The sequence below is a fragment of the Mobula hypostoma genome, chromosome 10, assembly GCF_963921235.1.
Source record: "Mobula hypostoma chromosome 10, sMobHyp1.1, whole genome shotgun sequence".
NCBI classification, from domain to species: Eukaryota; Metazoa; Chordata; class Chondrichthyes; order Myliobatiformes; family Myliobatidae; genus Mobula; species Mobula hypostoma.
In genome coordinates, this window is record NC_086106.1 from 102,101,707 (window position 1) to 102,121,974 (window position 20,268).

The window sequence follows — 20,268 nt, forward strand, 5'->3', positions numbered from 1 at the left end:
TTCACCATTTACACCTTGGACTTCAACTACTATACAGAGTCTTGTCATCTTCAGAAGTTTTCGGATGACTCTGCCATAGTTGGATGCATCAGCAAGGGAGATGAGCCGAGTACAGGGCTATGGTAGGAAACTTTGTCACATGGTGTGAGCAGAATTATCTGCAGCTTAATGTGAAAAAGACTAAGGAGCTGGTGGTAACCTGAGGAGAGCTAAGGCACCGGTGACCCCCGTCTCCATCCAGGGGGTCAGTGTGGACATGGTGGAGGATTACAAATACCTGGGGATACGAATTGACAATAAACTGGACCGGTCAAAGAACACTGAGGCTGTCTACAAGAAGGGTCAGAGCCGTCTCTATTTCCTGAGGAGACTGAGATCCTTTAACATCAGTTGGATGATGCTGAGGATGTTCTATGAGTTTGTGGTGGCCAGTGCAATCATGTTTGCTGTTGTGTGCTGGGGCAGCAGGCTGTGGGTAGCAGACACCAACAGAATCAACAAACTCATTCGTAAGGCCAGTGATGTTGTGGGGATGGAACTGGACTCTCTGATGGTGGTGTCTGAAAAGAGGATACTGTCCAAGTTGCATGCCATCTTGGACAATATCTCCTATCCACTACATAATGTACTGGGTGGGCACAGGAGTTCATACAGCCAGAGACTCATTCCACCGAGATGCAGCACTGAGCGTCATAGGAAGTCATTCCTGCCTGTGGCCATCAAACTTCACAACTCCTCCCTTGGAGGGTCAGACACCCTGAGCCAATAGGCTGGTCCTGGACTTATTTCATAATTTACTGGCATAATTTACATAGTACTATTTAATTATTTATGATTTTATTACTACTTAATTATTTATGGTGCAACTGTAATGAAAACCAATTTCCTCCAGGATCAATAAAGTATGACTATGACTATGACTAATTGAAAGGAGACCTGAAAGATAGGCTTTTCACACAGTAGTAGGTAATTAACTGGAATGAGCTGCCAGAAGAGATGTTACAGTCAGATTACAATTAAGATATTTGGCTAGGTACTTGCATAGGAAAGAAGTGGTGGCCCTATGCAGGAGAATGGGATTAGCATAGAGAGGTGTCACTGCATGGACAAAGTTTGCTGAAAGAACCCATTTCGATGCTGTACAATTCTATGATTCTATTACCTTCTTAAAATGGATTCTAGCATTTGTACAAAGATACAATGTTTAACTGGCCTCTAGCTTCCTATTTTCTGTCTTGAATAGTGCAGCTACGTTTTAAATTTACAGTCCTCCGGGACTTCTCCACGATCCAAGGGCACTGCCATAACCTCAAAAATACACAATATAAATGAATAATAAAAACACTCATCTTCTTGACAGATATACAGTATACTACGTCAATGTCGCAAACTATTCTGGAAGGCAGAAAGGTACTGACATGATCAAAAGCAAATTTTAACACCAGATAACAAAACTCAACCATAATCATTAGTGATCACTCAAATTGCTTAGAATTAGATTTTCTATTGGATTACTTTTAATTATGCTGGAGCACAAAGATAAAGTCTTATATATATCATACCTATTAATTTCTTTCATACACTAAAAACATGCTTTCATGCTGACTGAGGAGCAGATGGATGATCGTGAGATGCAACCATTAAGTTTACACCAGTCCTTTCCAGAAAGCTGTCAAATTTAGTTATGTGCTCCCAGTTTTTCCTACAGCACTCTACATTAATCATCTTCATTAACATGTCCAATTGCCTTTTGAGAAGTTGCCATCAGATTTGATTCTACTATTTTCAATGGTCTCAGGTTGTAATTATTATTCATACACAGGATAAGTGTGTCAGTGGCAAAACTCTCTGGTTAAGATTGAGAAGATGTGGTGATATGTTTCCTTGAACTGCTTACCAATTAAGTACAAATTAGCAATCATTTCAGAGACAGCCACATCATCATAGCTATGGATTTACATTTGGAGAAACTGTAAGGATGACTAATTTCTTTCCTTATAATGGAAACTAAAATAAATCAGATGATTTAAAAATTAACAGTTTAGTTTTATGATCAATCTTTCCACTTTTTTTCTTTTGAGTTTCCCCACTTACTGTGGTGGAATTTGAACTCATTGCAGTATGTATTAGTCAAGACCCTGGATTATAAATCTATACATTTCTCTTCACTTCTTCTCTAGTACTTCTAAAAATGATCTCTTTCTATTAGCTCTGCTTACTTTTTGACTGGATCAAAACCCTGTTTACTTTGAAAGTCAGCTGTAATAAAATTGGTAATACTGAGTCAAGAATATTCAAGATCCACTCAAGTACAATGTGGTCAGCAGTGCAGAGTGACTCTTGCAGATGTTGAAGTTGGTGCTTCATGGTTGATGTAAAGAATCTACAAGTGCCTTTTGGTTCAGGTGCAAATCTTACGGAAATATCCTGAAGAAGATCAGAAGAGTTAATATTGGTGTTTTGGGCAATATCCCTCTTAGAGACAATATAATTTAAAGCTGATTACTTTCACACTGCTGTTTGTAGAAGATGACTGTGCAAACATTTCTTGTCTTGATCAAATTTCTAACTGTGATCCTAAATGTTTTCACCTTCTTTTTAAATTGTTATTTTTTATCTCTATTTATAAAAGGATTTCATTTTATGTTTTTCACTACTTTCTCATTTTTTCTTTGCTCATTGTAGACATTTGCAGTTTCCATTACCCTGCCTAGTTTTGATTGCATCTGTGTCTAACATTTGTCATATAGCTTTATTGCTTTTATTTTGATGTCAAATCGCTTTGTCATCCATGAAGCACCAGATGTGGAATCCTCATTCACATGGAAAGTGCTTGGCTTAAATCCAGAGTACCTTTGTCTTGAAAACTTAAGGCTCATGTTTTGTTTTAAACACCTGAACTTCCTTTCCAGTTCACCTGTATTGAAACCTTGTTCAACTCACTGAAATTTACTTTCTTAGAGTTCAGTATTTTCATTTAGGATTTCACTTTCTTTCTTTCTTTCTGTAACTGGTTCAAACTTAAATATATTATGATTGCTATTACTCTAATGCTTTCATTTATTCTTCTTCATTCCTCAGAACTAGATGCATTGTAGCTTCATAAACCTCCAGGCTATTAGCTAATCATATTAATTGAGGCTGCCCTCGAAAATATTTTAAAATATCGTTCTTAACACTGTTTAATCTTCCAGATAATAGAAGTCTCATAGTATTTCTACACTGCTATTATTAGATTTGTTGGAAATATGCCCATTAGTTTGCTTAGCCATTACAATTATCTCCCTACTCCACTCCTCCTCCAAGAGGACCATAACCTTGTTGTAGGGTTTGGAGGCTTGTGTGCCTTGATGACCCAGAGAGCCATGTTGGCTGGAGTCAGGGCCTTGTGCTTGGTCTCTTGGTAGGGTCATCCATGCCAAATAGGTAAAAGGGTAGAGTCCAGGCTAAAAATGTTCCACCAGTTCTCCAGGTTTGTGGGTTCTCAGGGGTAATAACCCTGACTGGTCAAAATATATGGTTACAGATACAACAATGAAGATTCCTTCTATATCAGTGTGTGGTGGTTTGACAGACAGAGATGGAGGACCTTCAATCCTGCCCTAAATGGCAGTAGTGTAACGGGAAGTAAAGTGGTAAGTCCACCCCATCTGTATTTTCATTCCTTTTCTCAGAATCTCCTCTCCATATCCAGGGACATTTGCACCTCCCTACCCCAATCAATTATCTAACACAGTTCTTCCATAATTTCCTATGTCTCCAAACTCAGATCATAGAGGAGTAGACTTTGCAGGTATTTGCACGTGAGATCTATTCTACCATGCACACTGCCTGACTTTGAGAGCTTTGGGACTTTGCCCAAAATTGACACAGTCATCTTCCGCTAATATTATATGATTCTTAGTATGCACGGTAATTTCTAGCCCTATAATGATACTCCTACTTATTATCTTTGTATCTTCAGTAGCAAAGCCATTTGTACTGTTCACGTCAACAAATGCCATCAAACAAAATATTTCAGTGATTTGTGATGACTGGCATGATGAATATTAATGTGGTGCAATATGTGGTATTCATTGGTACACAGGAATAATGGCATTTCTAATTATCTTGTAACATCCTGCACAGCTGCTGCTTAATGCATTCCACTGTTCTACTGTCACACATGAAATAATACACCTTTTCTTTGGAGGTGATTCAACCAAGTTTGTGATTGTTGCCACTATTTGCACCTGTTAGACATTGAAAGCATTCTTAAAATAAAGTCTAATCAAATTAATTTCTGCTTTTCTGAGAGTAAGGCACATGAATTGAGTTGTAGTGTTCTTTTCCACAAACACTGTTGATTCTATCTCTCCTTCATAGTTCAATATAGCAACACAAGCACTTACATGGGGATATCTCATTGCACGTGTCATTACCAGAATAGCAAAGCTGATTAGATATTTAGCTAATTGAAATTACTATTCAAATAGTAATTGCTGAATGAGCTGAGTGTTATGACAAAGATTAAACCAGTGTCTAGTGACAGAAGCTGAATCACATTAATAGGCTGATTTTCTATAAATGTGAGAAACTTCAAATTAGGGAGTAATATGAGCCAGCCTGGCATATGTGCTATTCAGATTGGACCTAAGTGGATAATCCTTAACAGTATTAAGCATTTTCAAAGTAATAATGCAAGCTATACAATAAATATCACTAGAAAAGAATGACCTCTTAAAATATTGCTATATTGCAACAACTAATCTCTAAATCAATCTTGTTCTGTAAGGTAAATCAAAACTAAAATTGCCTTATATTTGAGCAACGTCTTGAATAATTTGCTTCAAATTATAGATTTTAAACTAAGCAAAATAACATTATATTTCCAAAAGCTTAAAGGAGGAGTGAAAAAGGAATGCTTAATAGGTGTTACACTCTGTATTTGTTGGGATTTTTACGTATGCAATGAAAGGACTGTAGAAATTATAAGTTGCTTCTCGTAAAGACTAGGATTTAAAATCAATATCCAAATCATTATATATTATCTATTTCACTTATTTTTTTAAAGAAAAGATGATAATACTCACAGTGGAAAAATATGCTGCACCCTTCATGTGGCATGTCCCACACAAATTATTCTGGAGTCTTCAAAATCAATATGTTCAGTTACAACAAAGATTGTTTGATAAGGCTTGTTCTTTAAAAATAATGCAGGTTGGATAGTTTTGGATTGAATCTGAGTGTGTTTCAATTAAACCCTTTGCACTCAGAGGCCAAAAATGCGTCTCTTCAAAATAGAAAAGTCCACAGCTGATCAACTCAAATGATTGAGTTCTAACAATATCAACGGCACATGTAATGGTTTGGGATATCAGCTGTATTATGAAATAATTAACGATTTTCAAACCTCAAAGCCCCATATAGGATATCATACCTAGAAACAGCTTAACCTCTTTGGAACAAGCATGACCAAATGAGGTATCTCATTGGAATTTTGCAATTCAATTAAACCGTCATAGCCAGATCTTGGCGGGTCAGAATCAAATGAAGGCATTCCACTGTCAGGTTAAGTTGTTGGGAGGGAAGGTGATTTTCTGTTAGTAATATGTAAAACATATGCATTTCCATCAAGACCAGAGAAGAAAGACAAATCCTAACAGAGAAATAAAGAAATGTAATTAAATTGCATTATCCCTTTTTGTAGACCCACAGAGATCCATTTCAAGTCAGCCACAAGTGAAGAACTTTTATCAATTCTTATAAAATTTTAAAGCTTTTTGATAGCAACAGAATGGGGAGAAAGAATTATCATTTTACCAGTTTTAGACTATTGTTTATAAGCTTGTACATGGATATTGTTAGGTATCTACTTATACGTGATAAGCAAATTAAAAAAAAAACATTTTTGAGGGGGATATTTAGCTTTCTCAAAGCAAGAGAAGAAAATGCAGGAAATATATCCTCTTGATTAAGAATGAAAATTTGGTTATTAATGTTAATAGCACTATAGAATCTAATGTTAACTGCCAGTTTGAGAGGACTCTCATTACTGTGTCATTCTGTCTCCTTTCTATCTTAATATGAATATCTGAATGATAATACCAAACACAGTGGAAACTATTGCTAAATTAGTAATTCTATGTAATTGTTCTAAGGAATTTTTAATATTTTGCTCGTCCTCAAGCCCAAGAATTTTACAATTTGCTTGTGTTTCATAAAACATGAATCACCCATTTTAAAAGAATGTTTGTGAAGGGTACTGAAAGTTGAATGGGGAAAAATGATCTCCCCTAATGTGGTGAAAAAATTAATAACTTCAGCATGAAACCTGATTTCCTCCAGCTCGTTTACTCAAATACTTATCCTTTCTCTAGCTCATTTCTTACTTGCATGACAAAAATTGCTGCTTTTAGAATTAGAAACAAAGAAACATAGAAACACAAAAGACCTACAGCACAATATAGGCCTTTCAGCCCACGATGCTGTGCCAAACATGTACATATTTTAGAAATTACCTAGGGTTACCCATAGCCCTCTATTTTTCTAAGCTCCATGTACCTATCCAGGAGTCTCTTAAAAGACCCTATCGTATCCGCCTGCACCACCATTGCCGGCAGCCCATTCCACTCACTCACCACTCTCTGCGTAAAAAACTTACCCCTGACTTCTCCTCTGTACCTGCTTCCAAGCACCTTAAAAATGTGCCCTCTCGTGTTAGCCATTTCAGCCCTGGGAAAAAGCCTCTGACTATCCATACGATCAATGCCTCTCATTATCTTGTACACCTCTATCAGGTCACCTCTCATCCTCCGTCGCTCCAAGGAGAAAAGGCCAAGTTCACTCAACCTATTCTCATAAGGCATGCTCCCCAATCCAAGCAACATCCTTGCAAATCTCCTCTGCACCCTTTCTATAGTTTCCACATCCTTCCTGTAGTGAGGTGACCAGAAATGAGCACAGTACTCCAAGTGGGGTCTGACCAGGGTCCTATATAGCTGTAACATTACCTCCCAGTTCAATCCCATGGTTGATGAAGGCCAATACACTGTATGCCTTCTTAACCACACACCTTGTAAAGGTGTACATACCGAAGTGAGCACTTAGCTGCACGCAGATTTTAATTAGTCATACTTCTATATGGAAACAGTACTTCAATATTGCATGAAAACTTCAAGTAGTAGGGGAAGGGCTAGAATTTTAAGGACAGAAAGTGAGATGATGGTCTAAGATAGTCATGTTGATATTTTCTATATGTGCTAAATTCGTTTTCAGCTTTGCCAGAATTAGTGCAGATGGAAAAGTAACAAAGACATTTAATCAAATTTACCTTTTTGAAACTGTAACTATATGGTTATCATCAATGGGAGTTTGCCCATTGAATATAGTACCACAGCCTATCTGTATAAATTATGCAACGTAAAAACAATATGATCAATCCTTGCCTGGAATTTCTGGATTTCAGTTTGAGGTTCACATAGAGAACTTTATCAATAAACCATCTGTGCCATGTAGATGGAAATTTATGTAAGGACCCATATCCTTCATATGATCAAATATTTTAAATGTTTCAAGAATATTCAATGAATGTTTTGTTCAATAAATGATAATTATGGGTATCAATAATAAATATTCCACTTTGATTCAATGTTACTCGTAAATATATCTTCATGTTTTCATTTTCCTCCAATAAAATAACATGAAATATTAAAATAATAACTGCAGTGTAACTCAAGTTATAAACACATTCTATCAGAATAGATGCCTCTGTATTTTTTTACCAGGTTCTTAAAACTGCAAACTCTTGACTTCTCCTTTGAACTTCCTTTTTATATGGAATCTATAGGTACTTAAAGGCAAGACTGGCTCCCTTTGGGCATCATATTCTTTTCCCATATATTTCCTGAGGCCCTTTTCATTTTTGGTAATGCACCATGATCCTTCAGCTTACTTTCTGACTAACAGAGACTAAAAAAAATCTGTACATTGTTCACCACCGCAATTTTAATCATATCTTTTTGTTCCTTTTGGCATTTTTATTCTGATGATATCTGTCTTACTTAAATTAGTTTAACTCACTTATTAATTTTAGTTACAAATTTCCTCACTTGCATTTAGATGATCATAATTTGTTCAAGGAGAATGGTATTTAATTTTCCAAGAGGTGGGTGAATCAAATGGTTTGGCCACTAATGAATTATAGGTAGGTTTAAAGCAAAGGGATTTTAAAATCTCAAAACTCATTGTAAATGTCACTACTATCTCTAGAAGGCATATATCCAAATACAATTAAAATTTAGAAAAGAGTGGATTCCTTATACCTCTACCCATGAAGGTCTACAATGCAGGATACTGCAACCTGTAAATGGAATGTAGACAATGAGACTGATGGCTGAAAATGAAAGCAAGCTAGAGAGAATGATTTAATTAATGCAAACTCAAAAGAAACCAAGACCGGCTTGGAGGTACTCCTTAATGGTGCTGCTGCATTTGTTTTTCAAGTTTTCCATTCAAAATGGAGGTGCTTACGAAATGTAGCGTGATTCTGTTATATACACCGAACTGTTGACCGTAAAATGCGATATGCAGCAAAAACACGGTAGCCCTCCAAGGGTGCTGGAGACAGGACAGACCTTATGCATTTTACGGTCTCGGCATGGTGTATATAAGTTATTCAGATAGCTATGTGAATGACATTGAGAATAAGCCACTTGCACGTTTTAGCAGCGTGGCGGAAAGATGATTAAATGGGTGGATCTTACCGCGCGGGTATGGATATTAAAACAAAATTTGTTGGGGAGCAAAATTAAAACTAAAGGTGGAATAAAAGTAACGTATATGCACCATGGCATCAGTTTTTGACCATAAAATGCACAAAGGTAATGTGATAATGACAAACCTTGGTGAAATATCGCATCCTTGCTGCATAAAGGCACCCAGAGAAAACCAGAGACTATTAAATATCCCAAACTCATTAGGTGGCTCAGTATTTTGGGGATCTCGTCCTTCTTCATTTTCTTCCATATGCCATTCATAAGGACTGAATCTGCTGACCAGGAAAAGGACTACGCTGACTCCAATGTAGGCGAAGACTATGCACATCCAAATCTCATAAGCCAAAGGGTCCAGAAAAGAGAACACTCCTGGTTTGGACTTTTGGGGCTTCTTTATCATTATTGAAATACCAAGACTCATGAAAGGTTTGGAAAAGTCAATGACTTCTTCTCGAACCAAAGTTATAGTGAGTGGTGCAACAGCAATATCAGCTCTCTGGAAATGGGGAGAATGCTAATTAGTATCACACAAATTTAAAGAAATTACAATAACTTTATAAAAGTAAACAACAACATTACTATTCTGTTAAATTGCTGGTTGTACTTACTAATGCAATTGACTGAGGAACTGAAATCTCTCTATTCTTATGGCAGATATCCAGCATATACGACAATAATTTGAACACCAAGAATGCCTAGATTTACTATGACTTGCTCTACTAGCTTGACAAATTAAAGAGCATTTTAGCCAAAAATATGAATAATCCCTCCAATCTAAGCAAAATAACCCAATTTTTTATGAACCAATGGTTAGTGTTGAGTTTTGTTCTTGAGCTTTCCTTTGCTGAATAGTGAGCAGTAGAACTTGTATTCCTTCAGCTGATACGGGTCGCATTTAATGTCCAACCTTGAAAAGGTAGTGTCTTCTTGAACAACCTTTGCTCTTTTGTGCAGTTCATCCAATGGTACAAAACGTAAGGAAGAGGATTTAGATGATGAACAAAAGGGCTGAGCTTGAAATACACTATTAAAGAAGCCTTGGCAAGTTGATCTGGTGCATCTGGTACTGAACGGAATTACAATGTGCCAATGGTTGAAGTAGGGAATGCCCAGGGGGTAAGGATTGCTTTGTCTTGGATTGATACTGAACTTCCTTGAATGTTGTTGGAACTGCACACATCTAGGCAGTAGTAGATATTTCCATTAGACTCCTCACCCATGACCTGTAGAGGGTGGAATAGTTCTGGAATGCCCTTATCAAAAAATGCACAGTGCCTGGTGCAGACTTTGCACAAAATACTTATTATGGCTGTTCCAGGATACTGATAATGGAAATGGAAGGTGAAGACAACATTAATGAATGTTTCAAGAGACAGTGGAACAGGATGATGATAAAATATCAGGGTCTATTTTTGAACCTTGACTGTCTTTTCATCTTTGTGCAACTTCTGGCACAGCATTTCCTATTTCACTGAGGTGCACATCATCATACACTATTTCATGGAAATGCTGTAAAATGAACTGTCTATTTTCTGTCAAGAAAGGTTAGTTTAGAGAAAAGAGTGCTGGTTGAAGAGGATGAAATAGCAATGGAAAAAATAAACAAAATAGGTTGATACAAATGACTATTTTACAACGTTTGTAGTTACCTTCCCTACCTCCTGACCGCAAGAAGAATTGGTTCTGTTATTGCTATGTGTACAAGAATAATTGATGAGAAGTAATGGATAGTAAACTCAGTTAATTTAGTTAATTGTTGCCATATGCTCCCTTCATTTTGGTCACAGAGTTCATACAGCTGCAAAGGGGTGATAATGAGAAGGAAGGCTGTTTGTAAAGTGCTTTTGTTATTCAAAAACATTCCCAAGGACAGTTTCCGGAAAGATCATAATTTGTTGAAGATCAAAGGAAAAACATGGCACATTGAAGAAGAGCTTTGTTTTGTTGGAACATGACAGAGAAGGGGTGCCAGATTTAGAGACTGGAGGAAACTTCCTCTGTTACCAAATACTTAGCTTATGGACTCCTAGGGGAAGAGACTTGGGTAATAAGTGACATTTATGGATCAATTTCCCAGCACAATTGATGAGCCTCATCATTGCCAGAGAAGAAATTTTCCAAATGATTGGCATCAGAAGTTTAGAGTATACCAATTAAAGCTTTTGCCAATTTTAGAGCTCCTCAAAGGTGGTATAATTTGGATAGAGCTCTGCTCAATTACTCTGCCAACTCAAATGTCTTTCCATGTATGTTCAACTGGATCCTGAGGCAATGGGAGTCTGCTGATTTGTGGTGATTTTCACTGATCCATGTTCACCATTCCACTTAGATCACCAGTAAGCAAACTGCATTCAGAATAAGAACAGAAATGCCCTGAATAATCAACGGATCCAGCAGCATTAGTGAAGGAAGAAAGTGTTTGTGTTTCAACTCAATATATTTTATCAGATGTGTTTTTTCACTACAGATGCTGCTTGATCTGAGGAATATTTCCTGCACTTTTTTTTGGTTTTTATTTCAGATTTCTAGCAGTATTTTTCTGTTTCTTAAAATACACTGGGATTCTGGCTGCCATCTGAAACTTACTGGTTTTATACATTTAAGGCCTTATTTTATACATTTGCAGCAAACTTTCGGACAACATTTTCACTTACTGTATGTGTCCTGGGCAGATCATTCCTGCTTCCTAAAATCACTATTATCTTGTTGTTATCACTATTTTTATAGATGGTAGATATGACAAGGAGCGATTTCTCTGGCATGGGTAAGAATGACAAGATTAGGCTGCCTTAAAGACTAACGTCTTAAGCAATTCAAAAACTATCTGTGGAAAATTCTAAAGAAATTACAAGGATGAGCAGCAACCTTCATTGCTCTGACAGGAACTAATGAGTCCTTGGGTTCCAAGTTCACAAAAGTCCCTCAGGTTTGGCATGGATAAGCTTTGCAATTGGTCTGAATGTGTCTTGACTGCTGATTTCACACTTATAAGTAACTAATATCTCCAGATAATTATAAGAGATTCCACCAGCTGGGGCATGCCTGAAAATGGGACGTTAGGCAATTCATTTCAGGGTAATGTTGCATCAGATCAGTCCAGTTACTCCTCTCAGAAAATAGAGAATGTTCCAGGCTTTGGGCAAGAGCACCATAGAAAAAACACAAGTAAATGAAACTTCACAATCGTGTCAAGATGAGCCCCAGGAAACATCACACAGACCTCCCTCCTTGAAAGGAGAACAAGTTGCAGACAACACACGATCTCACCACTTACAAACTAAGGTGAAACAATGAAATACAAGCTATATCCATTAAATGGCAGCAGAGAATAAGACTGTACGTTCTTTGTTGATGTATTAACAGAAAATAAGAGTATTGATCAAGAATGGTTGTAGAGGCAATGGCCTGCAAGAATCAAATACAATGTTTCATGCGGTGCTATAGACTTTAACTGCAAGTTTTGTCATCTTTGATTGACTTATGATTGCAGATCGTCTTCACTAATTTCCATTTCTTTTTCTTCTTCCTTCTCTGCATCGTCTTTATCAAAGACGAATTCTGCATGGGGATGTTAAGGCAAGGTGCACCATACAATGATAACTTTCAGATCTTTGTCATGGCTGTAGGGCAGCAGCCAGCTGATCTGCTCAGATGATAAAAGCTCTGCTTCAGTAAGCTGACTGTACGTTGTATTAGATTTAAACCGCAGTGCAAGGAAGTGGCCTTCATCTACTGAAGGCTAAGTATCCAATCTGTCTGGTTATATGTGTACTAGCGGAGAGGCCTTGCATATTTGGAAAGCTGGTCACTCTATGAAAGTAATTCCCATACTGTTGTCTCTTCATCCTGGTGAAATTGTTTCTCTCACAAGCAAAATATTTTTGATGTTGTTAGATCACAAACAAGAGAAAATCTGCAGATCCTGGAAATGTTGTTGTTGTTAGATATTGCTTAGATAGATTCAGATACAACAGAGATTAAAACTGTACAACATTCATTGCAACTGAAAAGGCAGCTATAGTATCTCTGATGGATCCTAAATTGAAGTTGCCATCTGCTTTGTCTCTGGAAGTCTTTGTGAACATGATTGAAAGTAGACAGATACAATATGGATCTTCAAGGCTATTTGTATTGTGGGCATATCTTTATTCCGATGCAGCTTTTTGGGGTCTTGATATTGGAACTTTTTAACGCTAGTAGTTGGCCCAAATTTCCTACAAGCAAATTTCTTTTCTAGGGATTTGTTTTTTGTGTGTGGGGCAATTAGATAAAAAGCATACTGTTGCAATTGGAGTGAATTTACAAGATTCCAAAATGTTCTTGGCAATGCAAATGTGAAGAAAATAACTGAAAATGCAATTTTCTTAATCCATGTAAGATTAGTGTTTTACACATGGCTGCTGGTGACCAATATATAACTGACGAACACTACTTTAAACATATATATATACAAGTTTTAGCTAAAAACAGTATGATTCCATACCAATACTGTATATCAGAATTGAATATCAGGAAAATCCATAAGGGACAGGATGAGGCAACTTCTGGGATCTAGGATCAAACTTTACAATGAGATGGCTTTCACTAACTGGATTACTGTTCATTCCTGAATCATTTCCATTGCCTGATAAATGATAGTAATTCACTATGCATTTAAACATTGACAGAGGACTATTTTTGATATGATGACACAATTATTCCAATTTTCTTACAACCTAACCCTAGTTTATGGAGTAATCTTTGTTCCAGCATCAGTGAAAATGCAGTATGGTCAACTAAATAGTTATGATTATTTCATTATGCTTTGTGGGTTAATTAGAGTTTTGAATAATTCATGTCTGATGTTCAGCTTATGTTCTATAGTGTATACAAATAATTTCTCTATCTCCTTAAGTTGATACTTACCCCATATACCAGCTCCCCCACCATTCCATTCCAGATTTTAGTTTCAGGATCTCTAGCTCCATATTTACCGTCAGGGACAACTGACAGTTTATATTTAATGCCAACATGCTTGGCTATTTCAAAAGCTAAATCCACACAATAGCCTTCATATCTATCATTTGCACCAAACTGTTCATGATTTTTCTTCAGCATTACATACGGTGATTCCTGCAACAACAAAAACATGCACAAGTGAATCAAGTTCATACAAAGTGCGAGTGGTTAAACGTCAAGTGAAAAAGTTTGTCCATTCTCCTCACAAAAATTATATTTGGACTTATGCACCTTTTAAAAGAAGTGCACTTAGTTATTATAACCTATACAGTGTATTTTGAGGAGAGGCAGTAGATAATGAGTTGTACTAAGAAATTATCATAGGCATGTAAACTCCAAAGCAATCAATGTAATTCACACAATTCATTAGTTATGAAATTATGGGAACATTAGGAACACATTTGTTCTATCAACAATGCTCTTTTGTACATAATGCACAGGCTCACTATTTGACCCAAACCTTTAATATCTAGAGCCTGATAAAGCACCTTTTTGAATATTCACTTGACATCAAATTCTGCATTAGACTTGGCCTATTATAACACTCTACTCCATTTGTCAAAATTAAAATAGCAAACTATTGTAAAAGCACAAATATCACCTGTACCGATTTATAATCAGTAAAGGATTGCAAGATAATTTTATTCATAAGGTATTTTTGAAAAAACACACAACTCCATTCACAGATTATGTCATGATTTACAACATAAATCAGATTTGTAAATTTCTCGAGGAAATCCAACGATGAGTCAGGTTACCAGAAGTTCGATTTTAATCCATCTGGGTCATTAAGATGTGTTGAGAAGTGTCACAGCAATTGTTTGGTTACCTCAAGATTGTCCACTCTGGATAGGTTAGAAGCTGCTTACATGGAAAGCGTGTAGCTCAATGATAACTTCATCATTGTAACCCTGTTTGAACTTGAAATGAGGGATGCCACCTTGACACCAAACAGTCCAGCAGAAACTATAGGTGGTTGATGGTTAGCGTGGACTTTGTGGGCTGAAGTGTCTGCTTCTGTGCATTAAGTCTCCATGACTCTAAATTGCTAGGAGGCAAGAGTGTGATTGGAAGAGTCCAAGGTAGTTCTCCTAGAAAATTGTATGAAGATTCCTAGTATGGTTCACAATAAAATCCATTCGCTACCCCAGCCTTTGCATCATGCCTCCTTGTGCTCCCGTTACTACACTCCTCCACCATTTCTAACTACATGCTGTGTATCATACCCTTGCATAATACCAGAAGTCATAGGAGCAGAATTAGGCATTCGGCTCATTGACTCTGCTCTTCCATTTGATCATGGCTAATTTATTCGGCCTTTCAATGCCGTTGCTCTTTAGAGATACAACATGGTAACAGGCCTTTCTAGTCCAACACAGTCCCACTCTGCCCAATTACACCCATGTGACCAATTAACATACTAACCCACACATCTCTCCTGTCTTCTCTCAGTAACCTTTGATGCCCTCACAAATCCAAAAACCCAATGACTTGGCCTCAACAGCCATTTGTGACAATGAATTCTACAGATTCACCATCCACTGGCTAAAGAAATTACTCCTCATTTCTGTTCTAAAGGGATGTCTTTCTATTCAGGGACTGTGCTCTCCAGATCTAGACTCTACCACTACTGGAAACCTCCCCTCCATGTCCTCTCTTTCCAGGCCTTTCAAGATTTAAATTTCCTATTTTTATCCAGGGGGTTTAATGATGGTCCTGGTGCTGCTTCTGAACAGAAGGCAGTATGCAAAAATTTAAATGTTAAGCTATCAGAGGTGTGACACTAGGGACTTCATGAAGGATCCCAGCCTCTCTCCATACACTTCCTGAATGCATCTTGGGTTGCAGTGCATTCCCTAATTCCATTGAAATTTTCCTGTTTGTTCATATATCCTCTACACATTTTTATTTCTTGTCCTATTTTTCTTTGCTAAGATTTGTGATTTATGCTCATGCACAGCCCTCTGGTCACTTGATTGACTATTTTGAAGTGATATATTTGGATATAAGTGCTAGGAATATTCACTTCAAAGTGATTAGAGCTCTTATAGCTGTGCATCTGCTCTTCTCCAATGATGACATGTAACTGATAGTGGAAATGAGACATGGAAAACCAGATTCTCTCATCAGATTTGGGCAGCACAGAGATGCAATCAGTAGAGCTGCTGCCTCACTGCTCCAGTGACTTGAAGACACTCTTAACCTCTGGTGCTCTGTGTGTGAAGTTTGCAGATTCTCCCTGTGAACCCATGAATTTCCTCCAGGTGCTCCAATCACCTCCTAAATCCCAAAGGGTTACAGATTGGTAGATTAATTACCAGCTCTATATTGTTCCTAATGTGTGACAAAATCTGGTAGGGGGTGGATGGGAATCTGATAGGGGGTGGATGGGAATTTGTCAGGGATAGATGGGAATCTGGCAAGGGTTGGATGGAAATCTGGCAAGGGGTGGATGGGAATCTGGGAGGGGGTAGTGGGTATCCTGCAGGGGTGGATGGGAATCTGGCAGGGGGTGGATGGGTAGCTAGCAGGGGGTGGATGGGAATCTAGCAGGGAGTGGATAGGAATTTGGCAGGGAGTGGATAGGAATTTGGCAGGGAGTGTATGGGAATGGGATCAATGTGAATAGGTGCTCAATGGTCAGCAGAGACTTGATGGGCCAAAGGGCCGGTTTCCATGGTGTACAGCTATAAGCACTTCATCACTGCCGTGACTAATATCACTTCCTTCAGCACATATGAGGAATAGAACTTTGAACATTTTTGTTTTTATCTTTTCCAGCTCATTTCAATAGCTGGAGATCAAGTTCAAGATGCACCAAGTATCAAAAACACTTCTTCTGTTCACTAATAGACATTGCATTTTTGCCCAGCTTGGTCAAGGCACTGATGCCTACCTTTTAGTTTCCTGTATGAGGCACTCCGCAGTCACTTTGATTGAGACTGCCCATCCAGCACTTGAAATGATATTTAGCATTATTAGCAGTACTGATATTAATGTTATTGTACAGAGGTAATAACCAATTTACCTAAATTATCTTTTTTAAAGAGTGGACGTAATAATTTTACACAGTGTTTTACGCTGAACCTCACAAAACATTTTCAATCTTCCAAGATGTAATTTTACAAAATTTTGCTCCAGCAGGATCCTTTTCCTCCATAGCTGAGTTCAGCAGTGGAATATACCTTTTCAATATTTATCACTGATTATAATGAAGAGGTAGAAAGTCATGCAATTCTCCCTCAGGTGAGTGACCTCTAAGGGCATGGTTTTGCAGGTGACCTTTATCAGTATCGATTCGATCTAAATTATGGTCATTTTTTAGCTCTGATCTCGTCCCCAAATTCATTTCATTTGTCACCATCAGAAACTGCAGATCTATATCCCAACATGGCTGGGTTAGACTCCAAAAGGCCGATGCCAGAAATGAATTGATTCTAACTTTCAATTTGCCATCACAAAAGGGACAAAAATGAATTAAGAAAGTTCTTTTAGATGATAAAAAAAAGCATTATTGAGGCATCATATTGTTACACAATACAACAAGCAGCCAAGTCCATTCCTGCAATGACTGCCACTGTGGTATCTGGGAATTTTGGTTATATTGTCCAGTTGGGTGGATTCATAGCGAGAGAACTAAGTGAACATGTGCAGGAAATGTTTGTGGAAAAAAAGTGACAATATCAGATACAAAATGAATGGACATTTATTGAACAGCATTTGGGAGGTTTTCTTTTAAAAAAAAGTAACATTAAAGTAGAAGACAATAAAAACGATGGCAATAATTGGAACATAAAATGAACTTCCCTTTTACAGACTGCATGTTACAATTTAACAGCTAATGATATGCTACTTTTTAACATCACCCTTTATGGTGAGAAAAGTACAGATAGGTCCTTGAACATTGTAATAATAATTGCAAAAATAAGGAAAATAAATTGCTATTATATATCACAGTTGTATTAAAATCAAAATGCTTAACATTTAATATAAATATAGTCTTGAAATACTATTGCAAAACATAGCAACATATAAAGTTCCTTCTCCCTATCTTCTTTATAACCTATCCCTGCAGCAAATTCCTAATTTATGTTATGGCATTCAAAGAAAGATATTCCATAAAACTAAACCTTACTTGCTAGTATCTTTGGATATTTCCAGCAAGGAAGTTCTTAGCCTGGAGGAAATATTCCCTGGATTGTTAATATTGTTACACATAAGAGTTCTCATTCCAATGAATCATTGCAACTCAAGAGGACCATTGTTACATTGGAAGAGCAGGTGTTGCCAGTGATTGAGTATACAATGCCAGTCTGAGTCCAGCTTACAAACTTAAAAGCAGTCATACTAACAAGACATAATTTTAATAGCATTTTGTGAGAATGCACACCTTGGTCAGGATCAATAGTCAGATCAACATTGACTTGAAATTTAGCTGCTTATGACTAAACAAGTCTGTTTTAGGATTCTGCCAATGCATCATAATGCCATTTATTGTAGGCTGACAAAAGATAAATCTGTCACTATCGTAAACTTGAAGATCATCATGGAGATGCAATAGACTGTAGATGCTGGAGTCTGGGGCAAAAGACAAAATGCTGGAAGAACTTAGTGGGTCAGGCTGTATCTGTGGAGGCAAAGATCCTGCCTCAGGACTTAGTCCTGAAACACTGACTATCACTTTTCCTCAACAGACCCACTGAATTCTTCTAGGTGTTTGGTTATTATTTGCTTGAAAATCATATTTAACGTTCTTACATATAATGGTGAATCACCACATCAAATTGAAACAGGTGACCATGCAATAATTGATTAATTATTGGACCTTGTGTTGAACTGAACTTGTTTGACGTATCATTCCCTGGAATCTGTATTTCCAGTTCCTTGGAAATCCACAAAGGATTTCTGTAGATATTGTTCACAAGCAGACAGACAAGCATATAGACAGGTAGCCAAGCAGGCAGGCAGGCAGACAGATAAACAGGTAGACAGACAGGAACACCAATTAAAGTACCTCTGTCCCCTTTTGGGGTGGAGGTATTAAATTACTGAGAAGTACTGCTTAGAGAACAGAAGAATATCGCCACCAGTAAAATATTACTGTATTTGGAAATCAGCTTAAATCATATATTTAAGTCTGCACTAATATCTTCTCACAGTCAGTCAGTGACATTCCATTATTGTGTAGCTCTCTGCAAAATAATTTTTTGGTAAAAGTTAGAGAGTGAAGCATGAATGAAATGCACCAAATTTTTCAAGTTAATACAGTAATGAAAAAGGATTGTACTCACCATGATTGTTGTGACTACTATCGTTCTGTTTTCAGCAGACGACGATTCATTAACCTGCTGTAGTTCATCGATAGTCACCAGCCTTTCATATTCATTCCAGTACCCAATCTAAAATAATCAGAGGTTTGAATCTTATTAGTTCAAGATCATTTGAAGTAAAAGTCCATGGAGCATAAAAAAAACTCTTGAAGGCAAACAAATATATACTGCACTCATTCTGAGGCAAGTTCAGAATTCTGAGCAACAGGCCCAAAAAGAGAACTGAAATGCAGCAACATGCATTTCTAAATGATAGGTAAAGAAATGGCAATTACTGTAGGTTTGAACTGACTGGTATCAATGATAAACATTTTGAAATAAGCCCCCAAACCTTTAGCTACTGACTAAAAATTAACTTTTCTGGCAATAGCCATATTTGTCAAGAAATATTCAGAAATGGGGAATTTTAGCTATCTGATTCAATAGGTTGGGGCTGTTTTCAAGTGAGAATTTTAGCTATCTGATTCAATAGCTTGCAGCTCATTCAAGTGAGATTTAATCAAGATGCGTAAAATTATGAAGGGCCTAGATAGTGTGGATAACTTGGATCAATTTCCATAATAGAAATAAAGCAAGCAATAGAAAGATAATCAAGCAAACCAAGGAAAAGATTCTCATCCAGAGAAAGAAGGCCTGTAACTCATTGTCTGAAAAAGACAGAAATACCTCTTTGAATGAAAATGCACAGAAACTTGGGAATGCACAGAAAATGCACAGAACAGTGGAATTAGTTTAGGATGGGCAGCCTTACAGCTGAATGGGCTGAATTACTTCCTCTTATGCAGGAATTTTTTTGTGATTCCATGGTGGCACTGATAAGACAAATTACCTTAACGATTATTAAGATAATAGTCTAAACAATTTTTTTGAATGACTTTGAATTAGAAACAAAATAACCTCCTTGCTCAGATGTAGTAAATGATTTCTGTAAGTGTATAAAAATACAATGAAATGTAATTGAACAGAAATATTAACCTTGCTGCTTCTTCTGACATGCTGAGTACTTCCTACTTGCAATTCAGATTTCCAAAATCTACAGTATTTTGCTCATGGACTAAATTAATTCCTTGTACAGATAGGATTAGTTTAACACAAGTTTGCTATCAGCAAGTCCTTTAATCTTCAGCTACCACCCACAACACATTTTGAGGGTTAAAAATCATTACTTTGTATGCAGCCCAATA

At 37.1% G+C, this 20,268-nt stretch overlaps 1 protein-coding gene across 7 annotated transcripts in view; it reads right to left on the reverse strand.

Moving 5' to 3' along the window:
- Positions 1 to 20,268, reverse strand: part of gria3b (glutamate receptor, ionotropic, AMPA 3b) — a 390,090-nt gene that overhangs the window by 96,895 nt on the left and 272,927 nt on the right. For 4 of the 7 annotated variants that reach the window (XR_010019539.1, XM_063060955.1, XM_063060956.1 and 1 more), the window contains exons 9-11: positions 19,046 to 19,153; positions 13,662 to 13,868; positions 8,882 to 9,252 (exon numbers count right to left, since the gene is read on the reverse strand). Coding sequence is in view for 6 of the 7 variants with exons in the window: in XM_063060955.1 (XP_062917025.1) it covers positions 8,882 to 9,252; positions 13,662 to 13,868; positions 19,046 to 19,153 (686 nt within the window). In the remaining variant the exon portion in view is untranslated. Of the gene's footprint in view, positions 1 to 8,881; positions 9,253 to 13,661; positions 13,869 to 17,504; positions 18,947 to 19,045; positions 19,154 to 20,268 lie in introns of those variants that run through there. The other 3 variants (XM_063060957.1, XM_063060959.1, XM_063060958.1) reach the window with 3 other exon arrangements.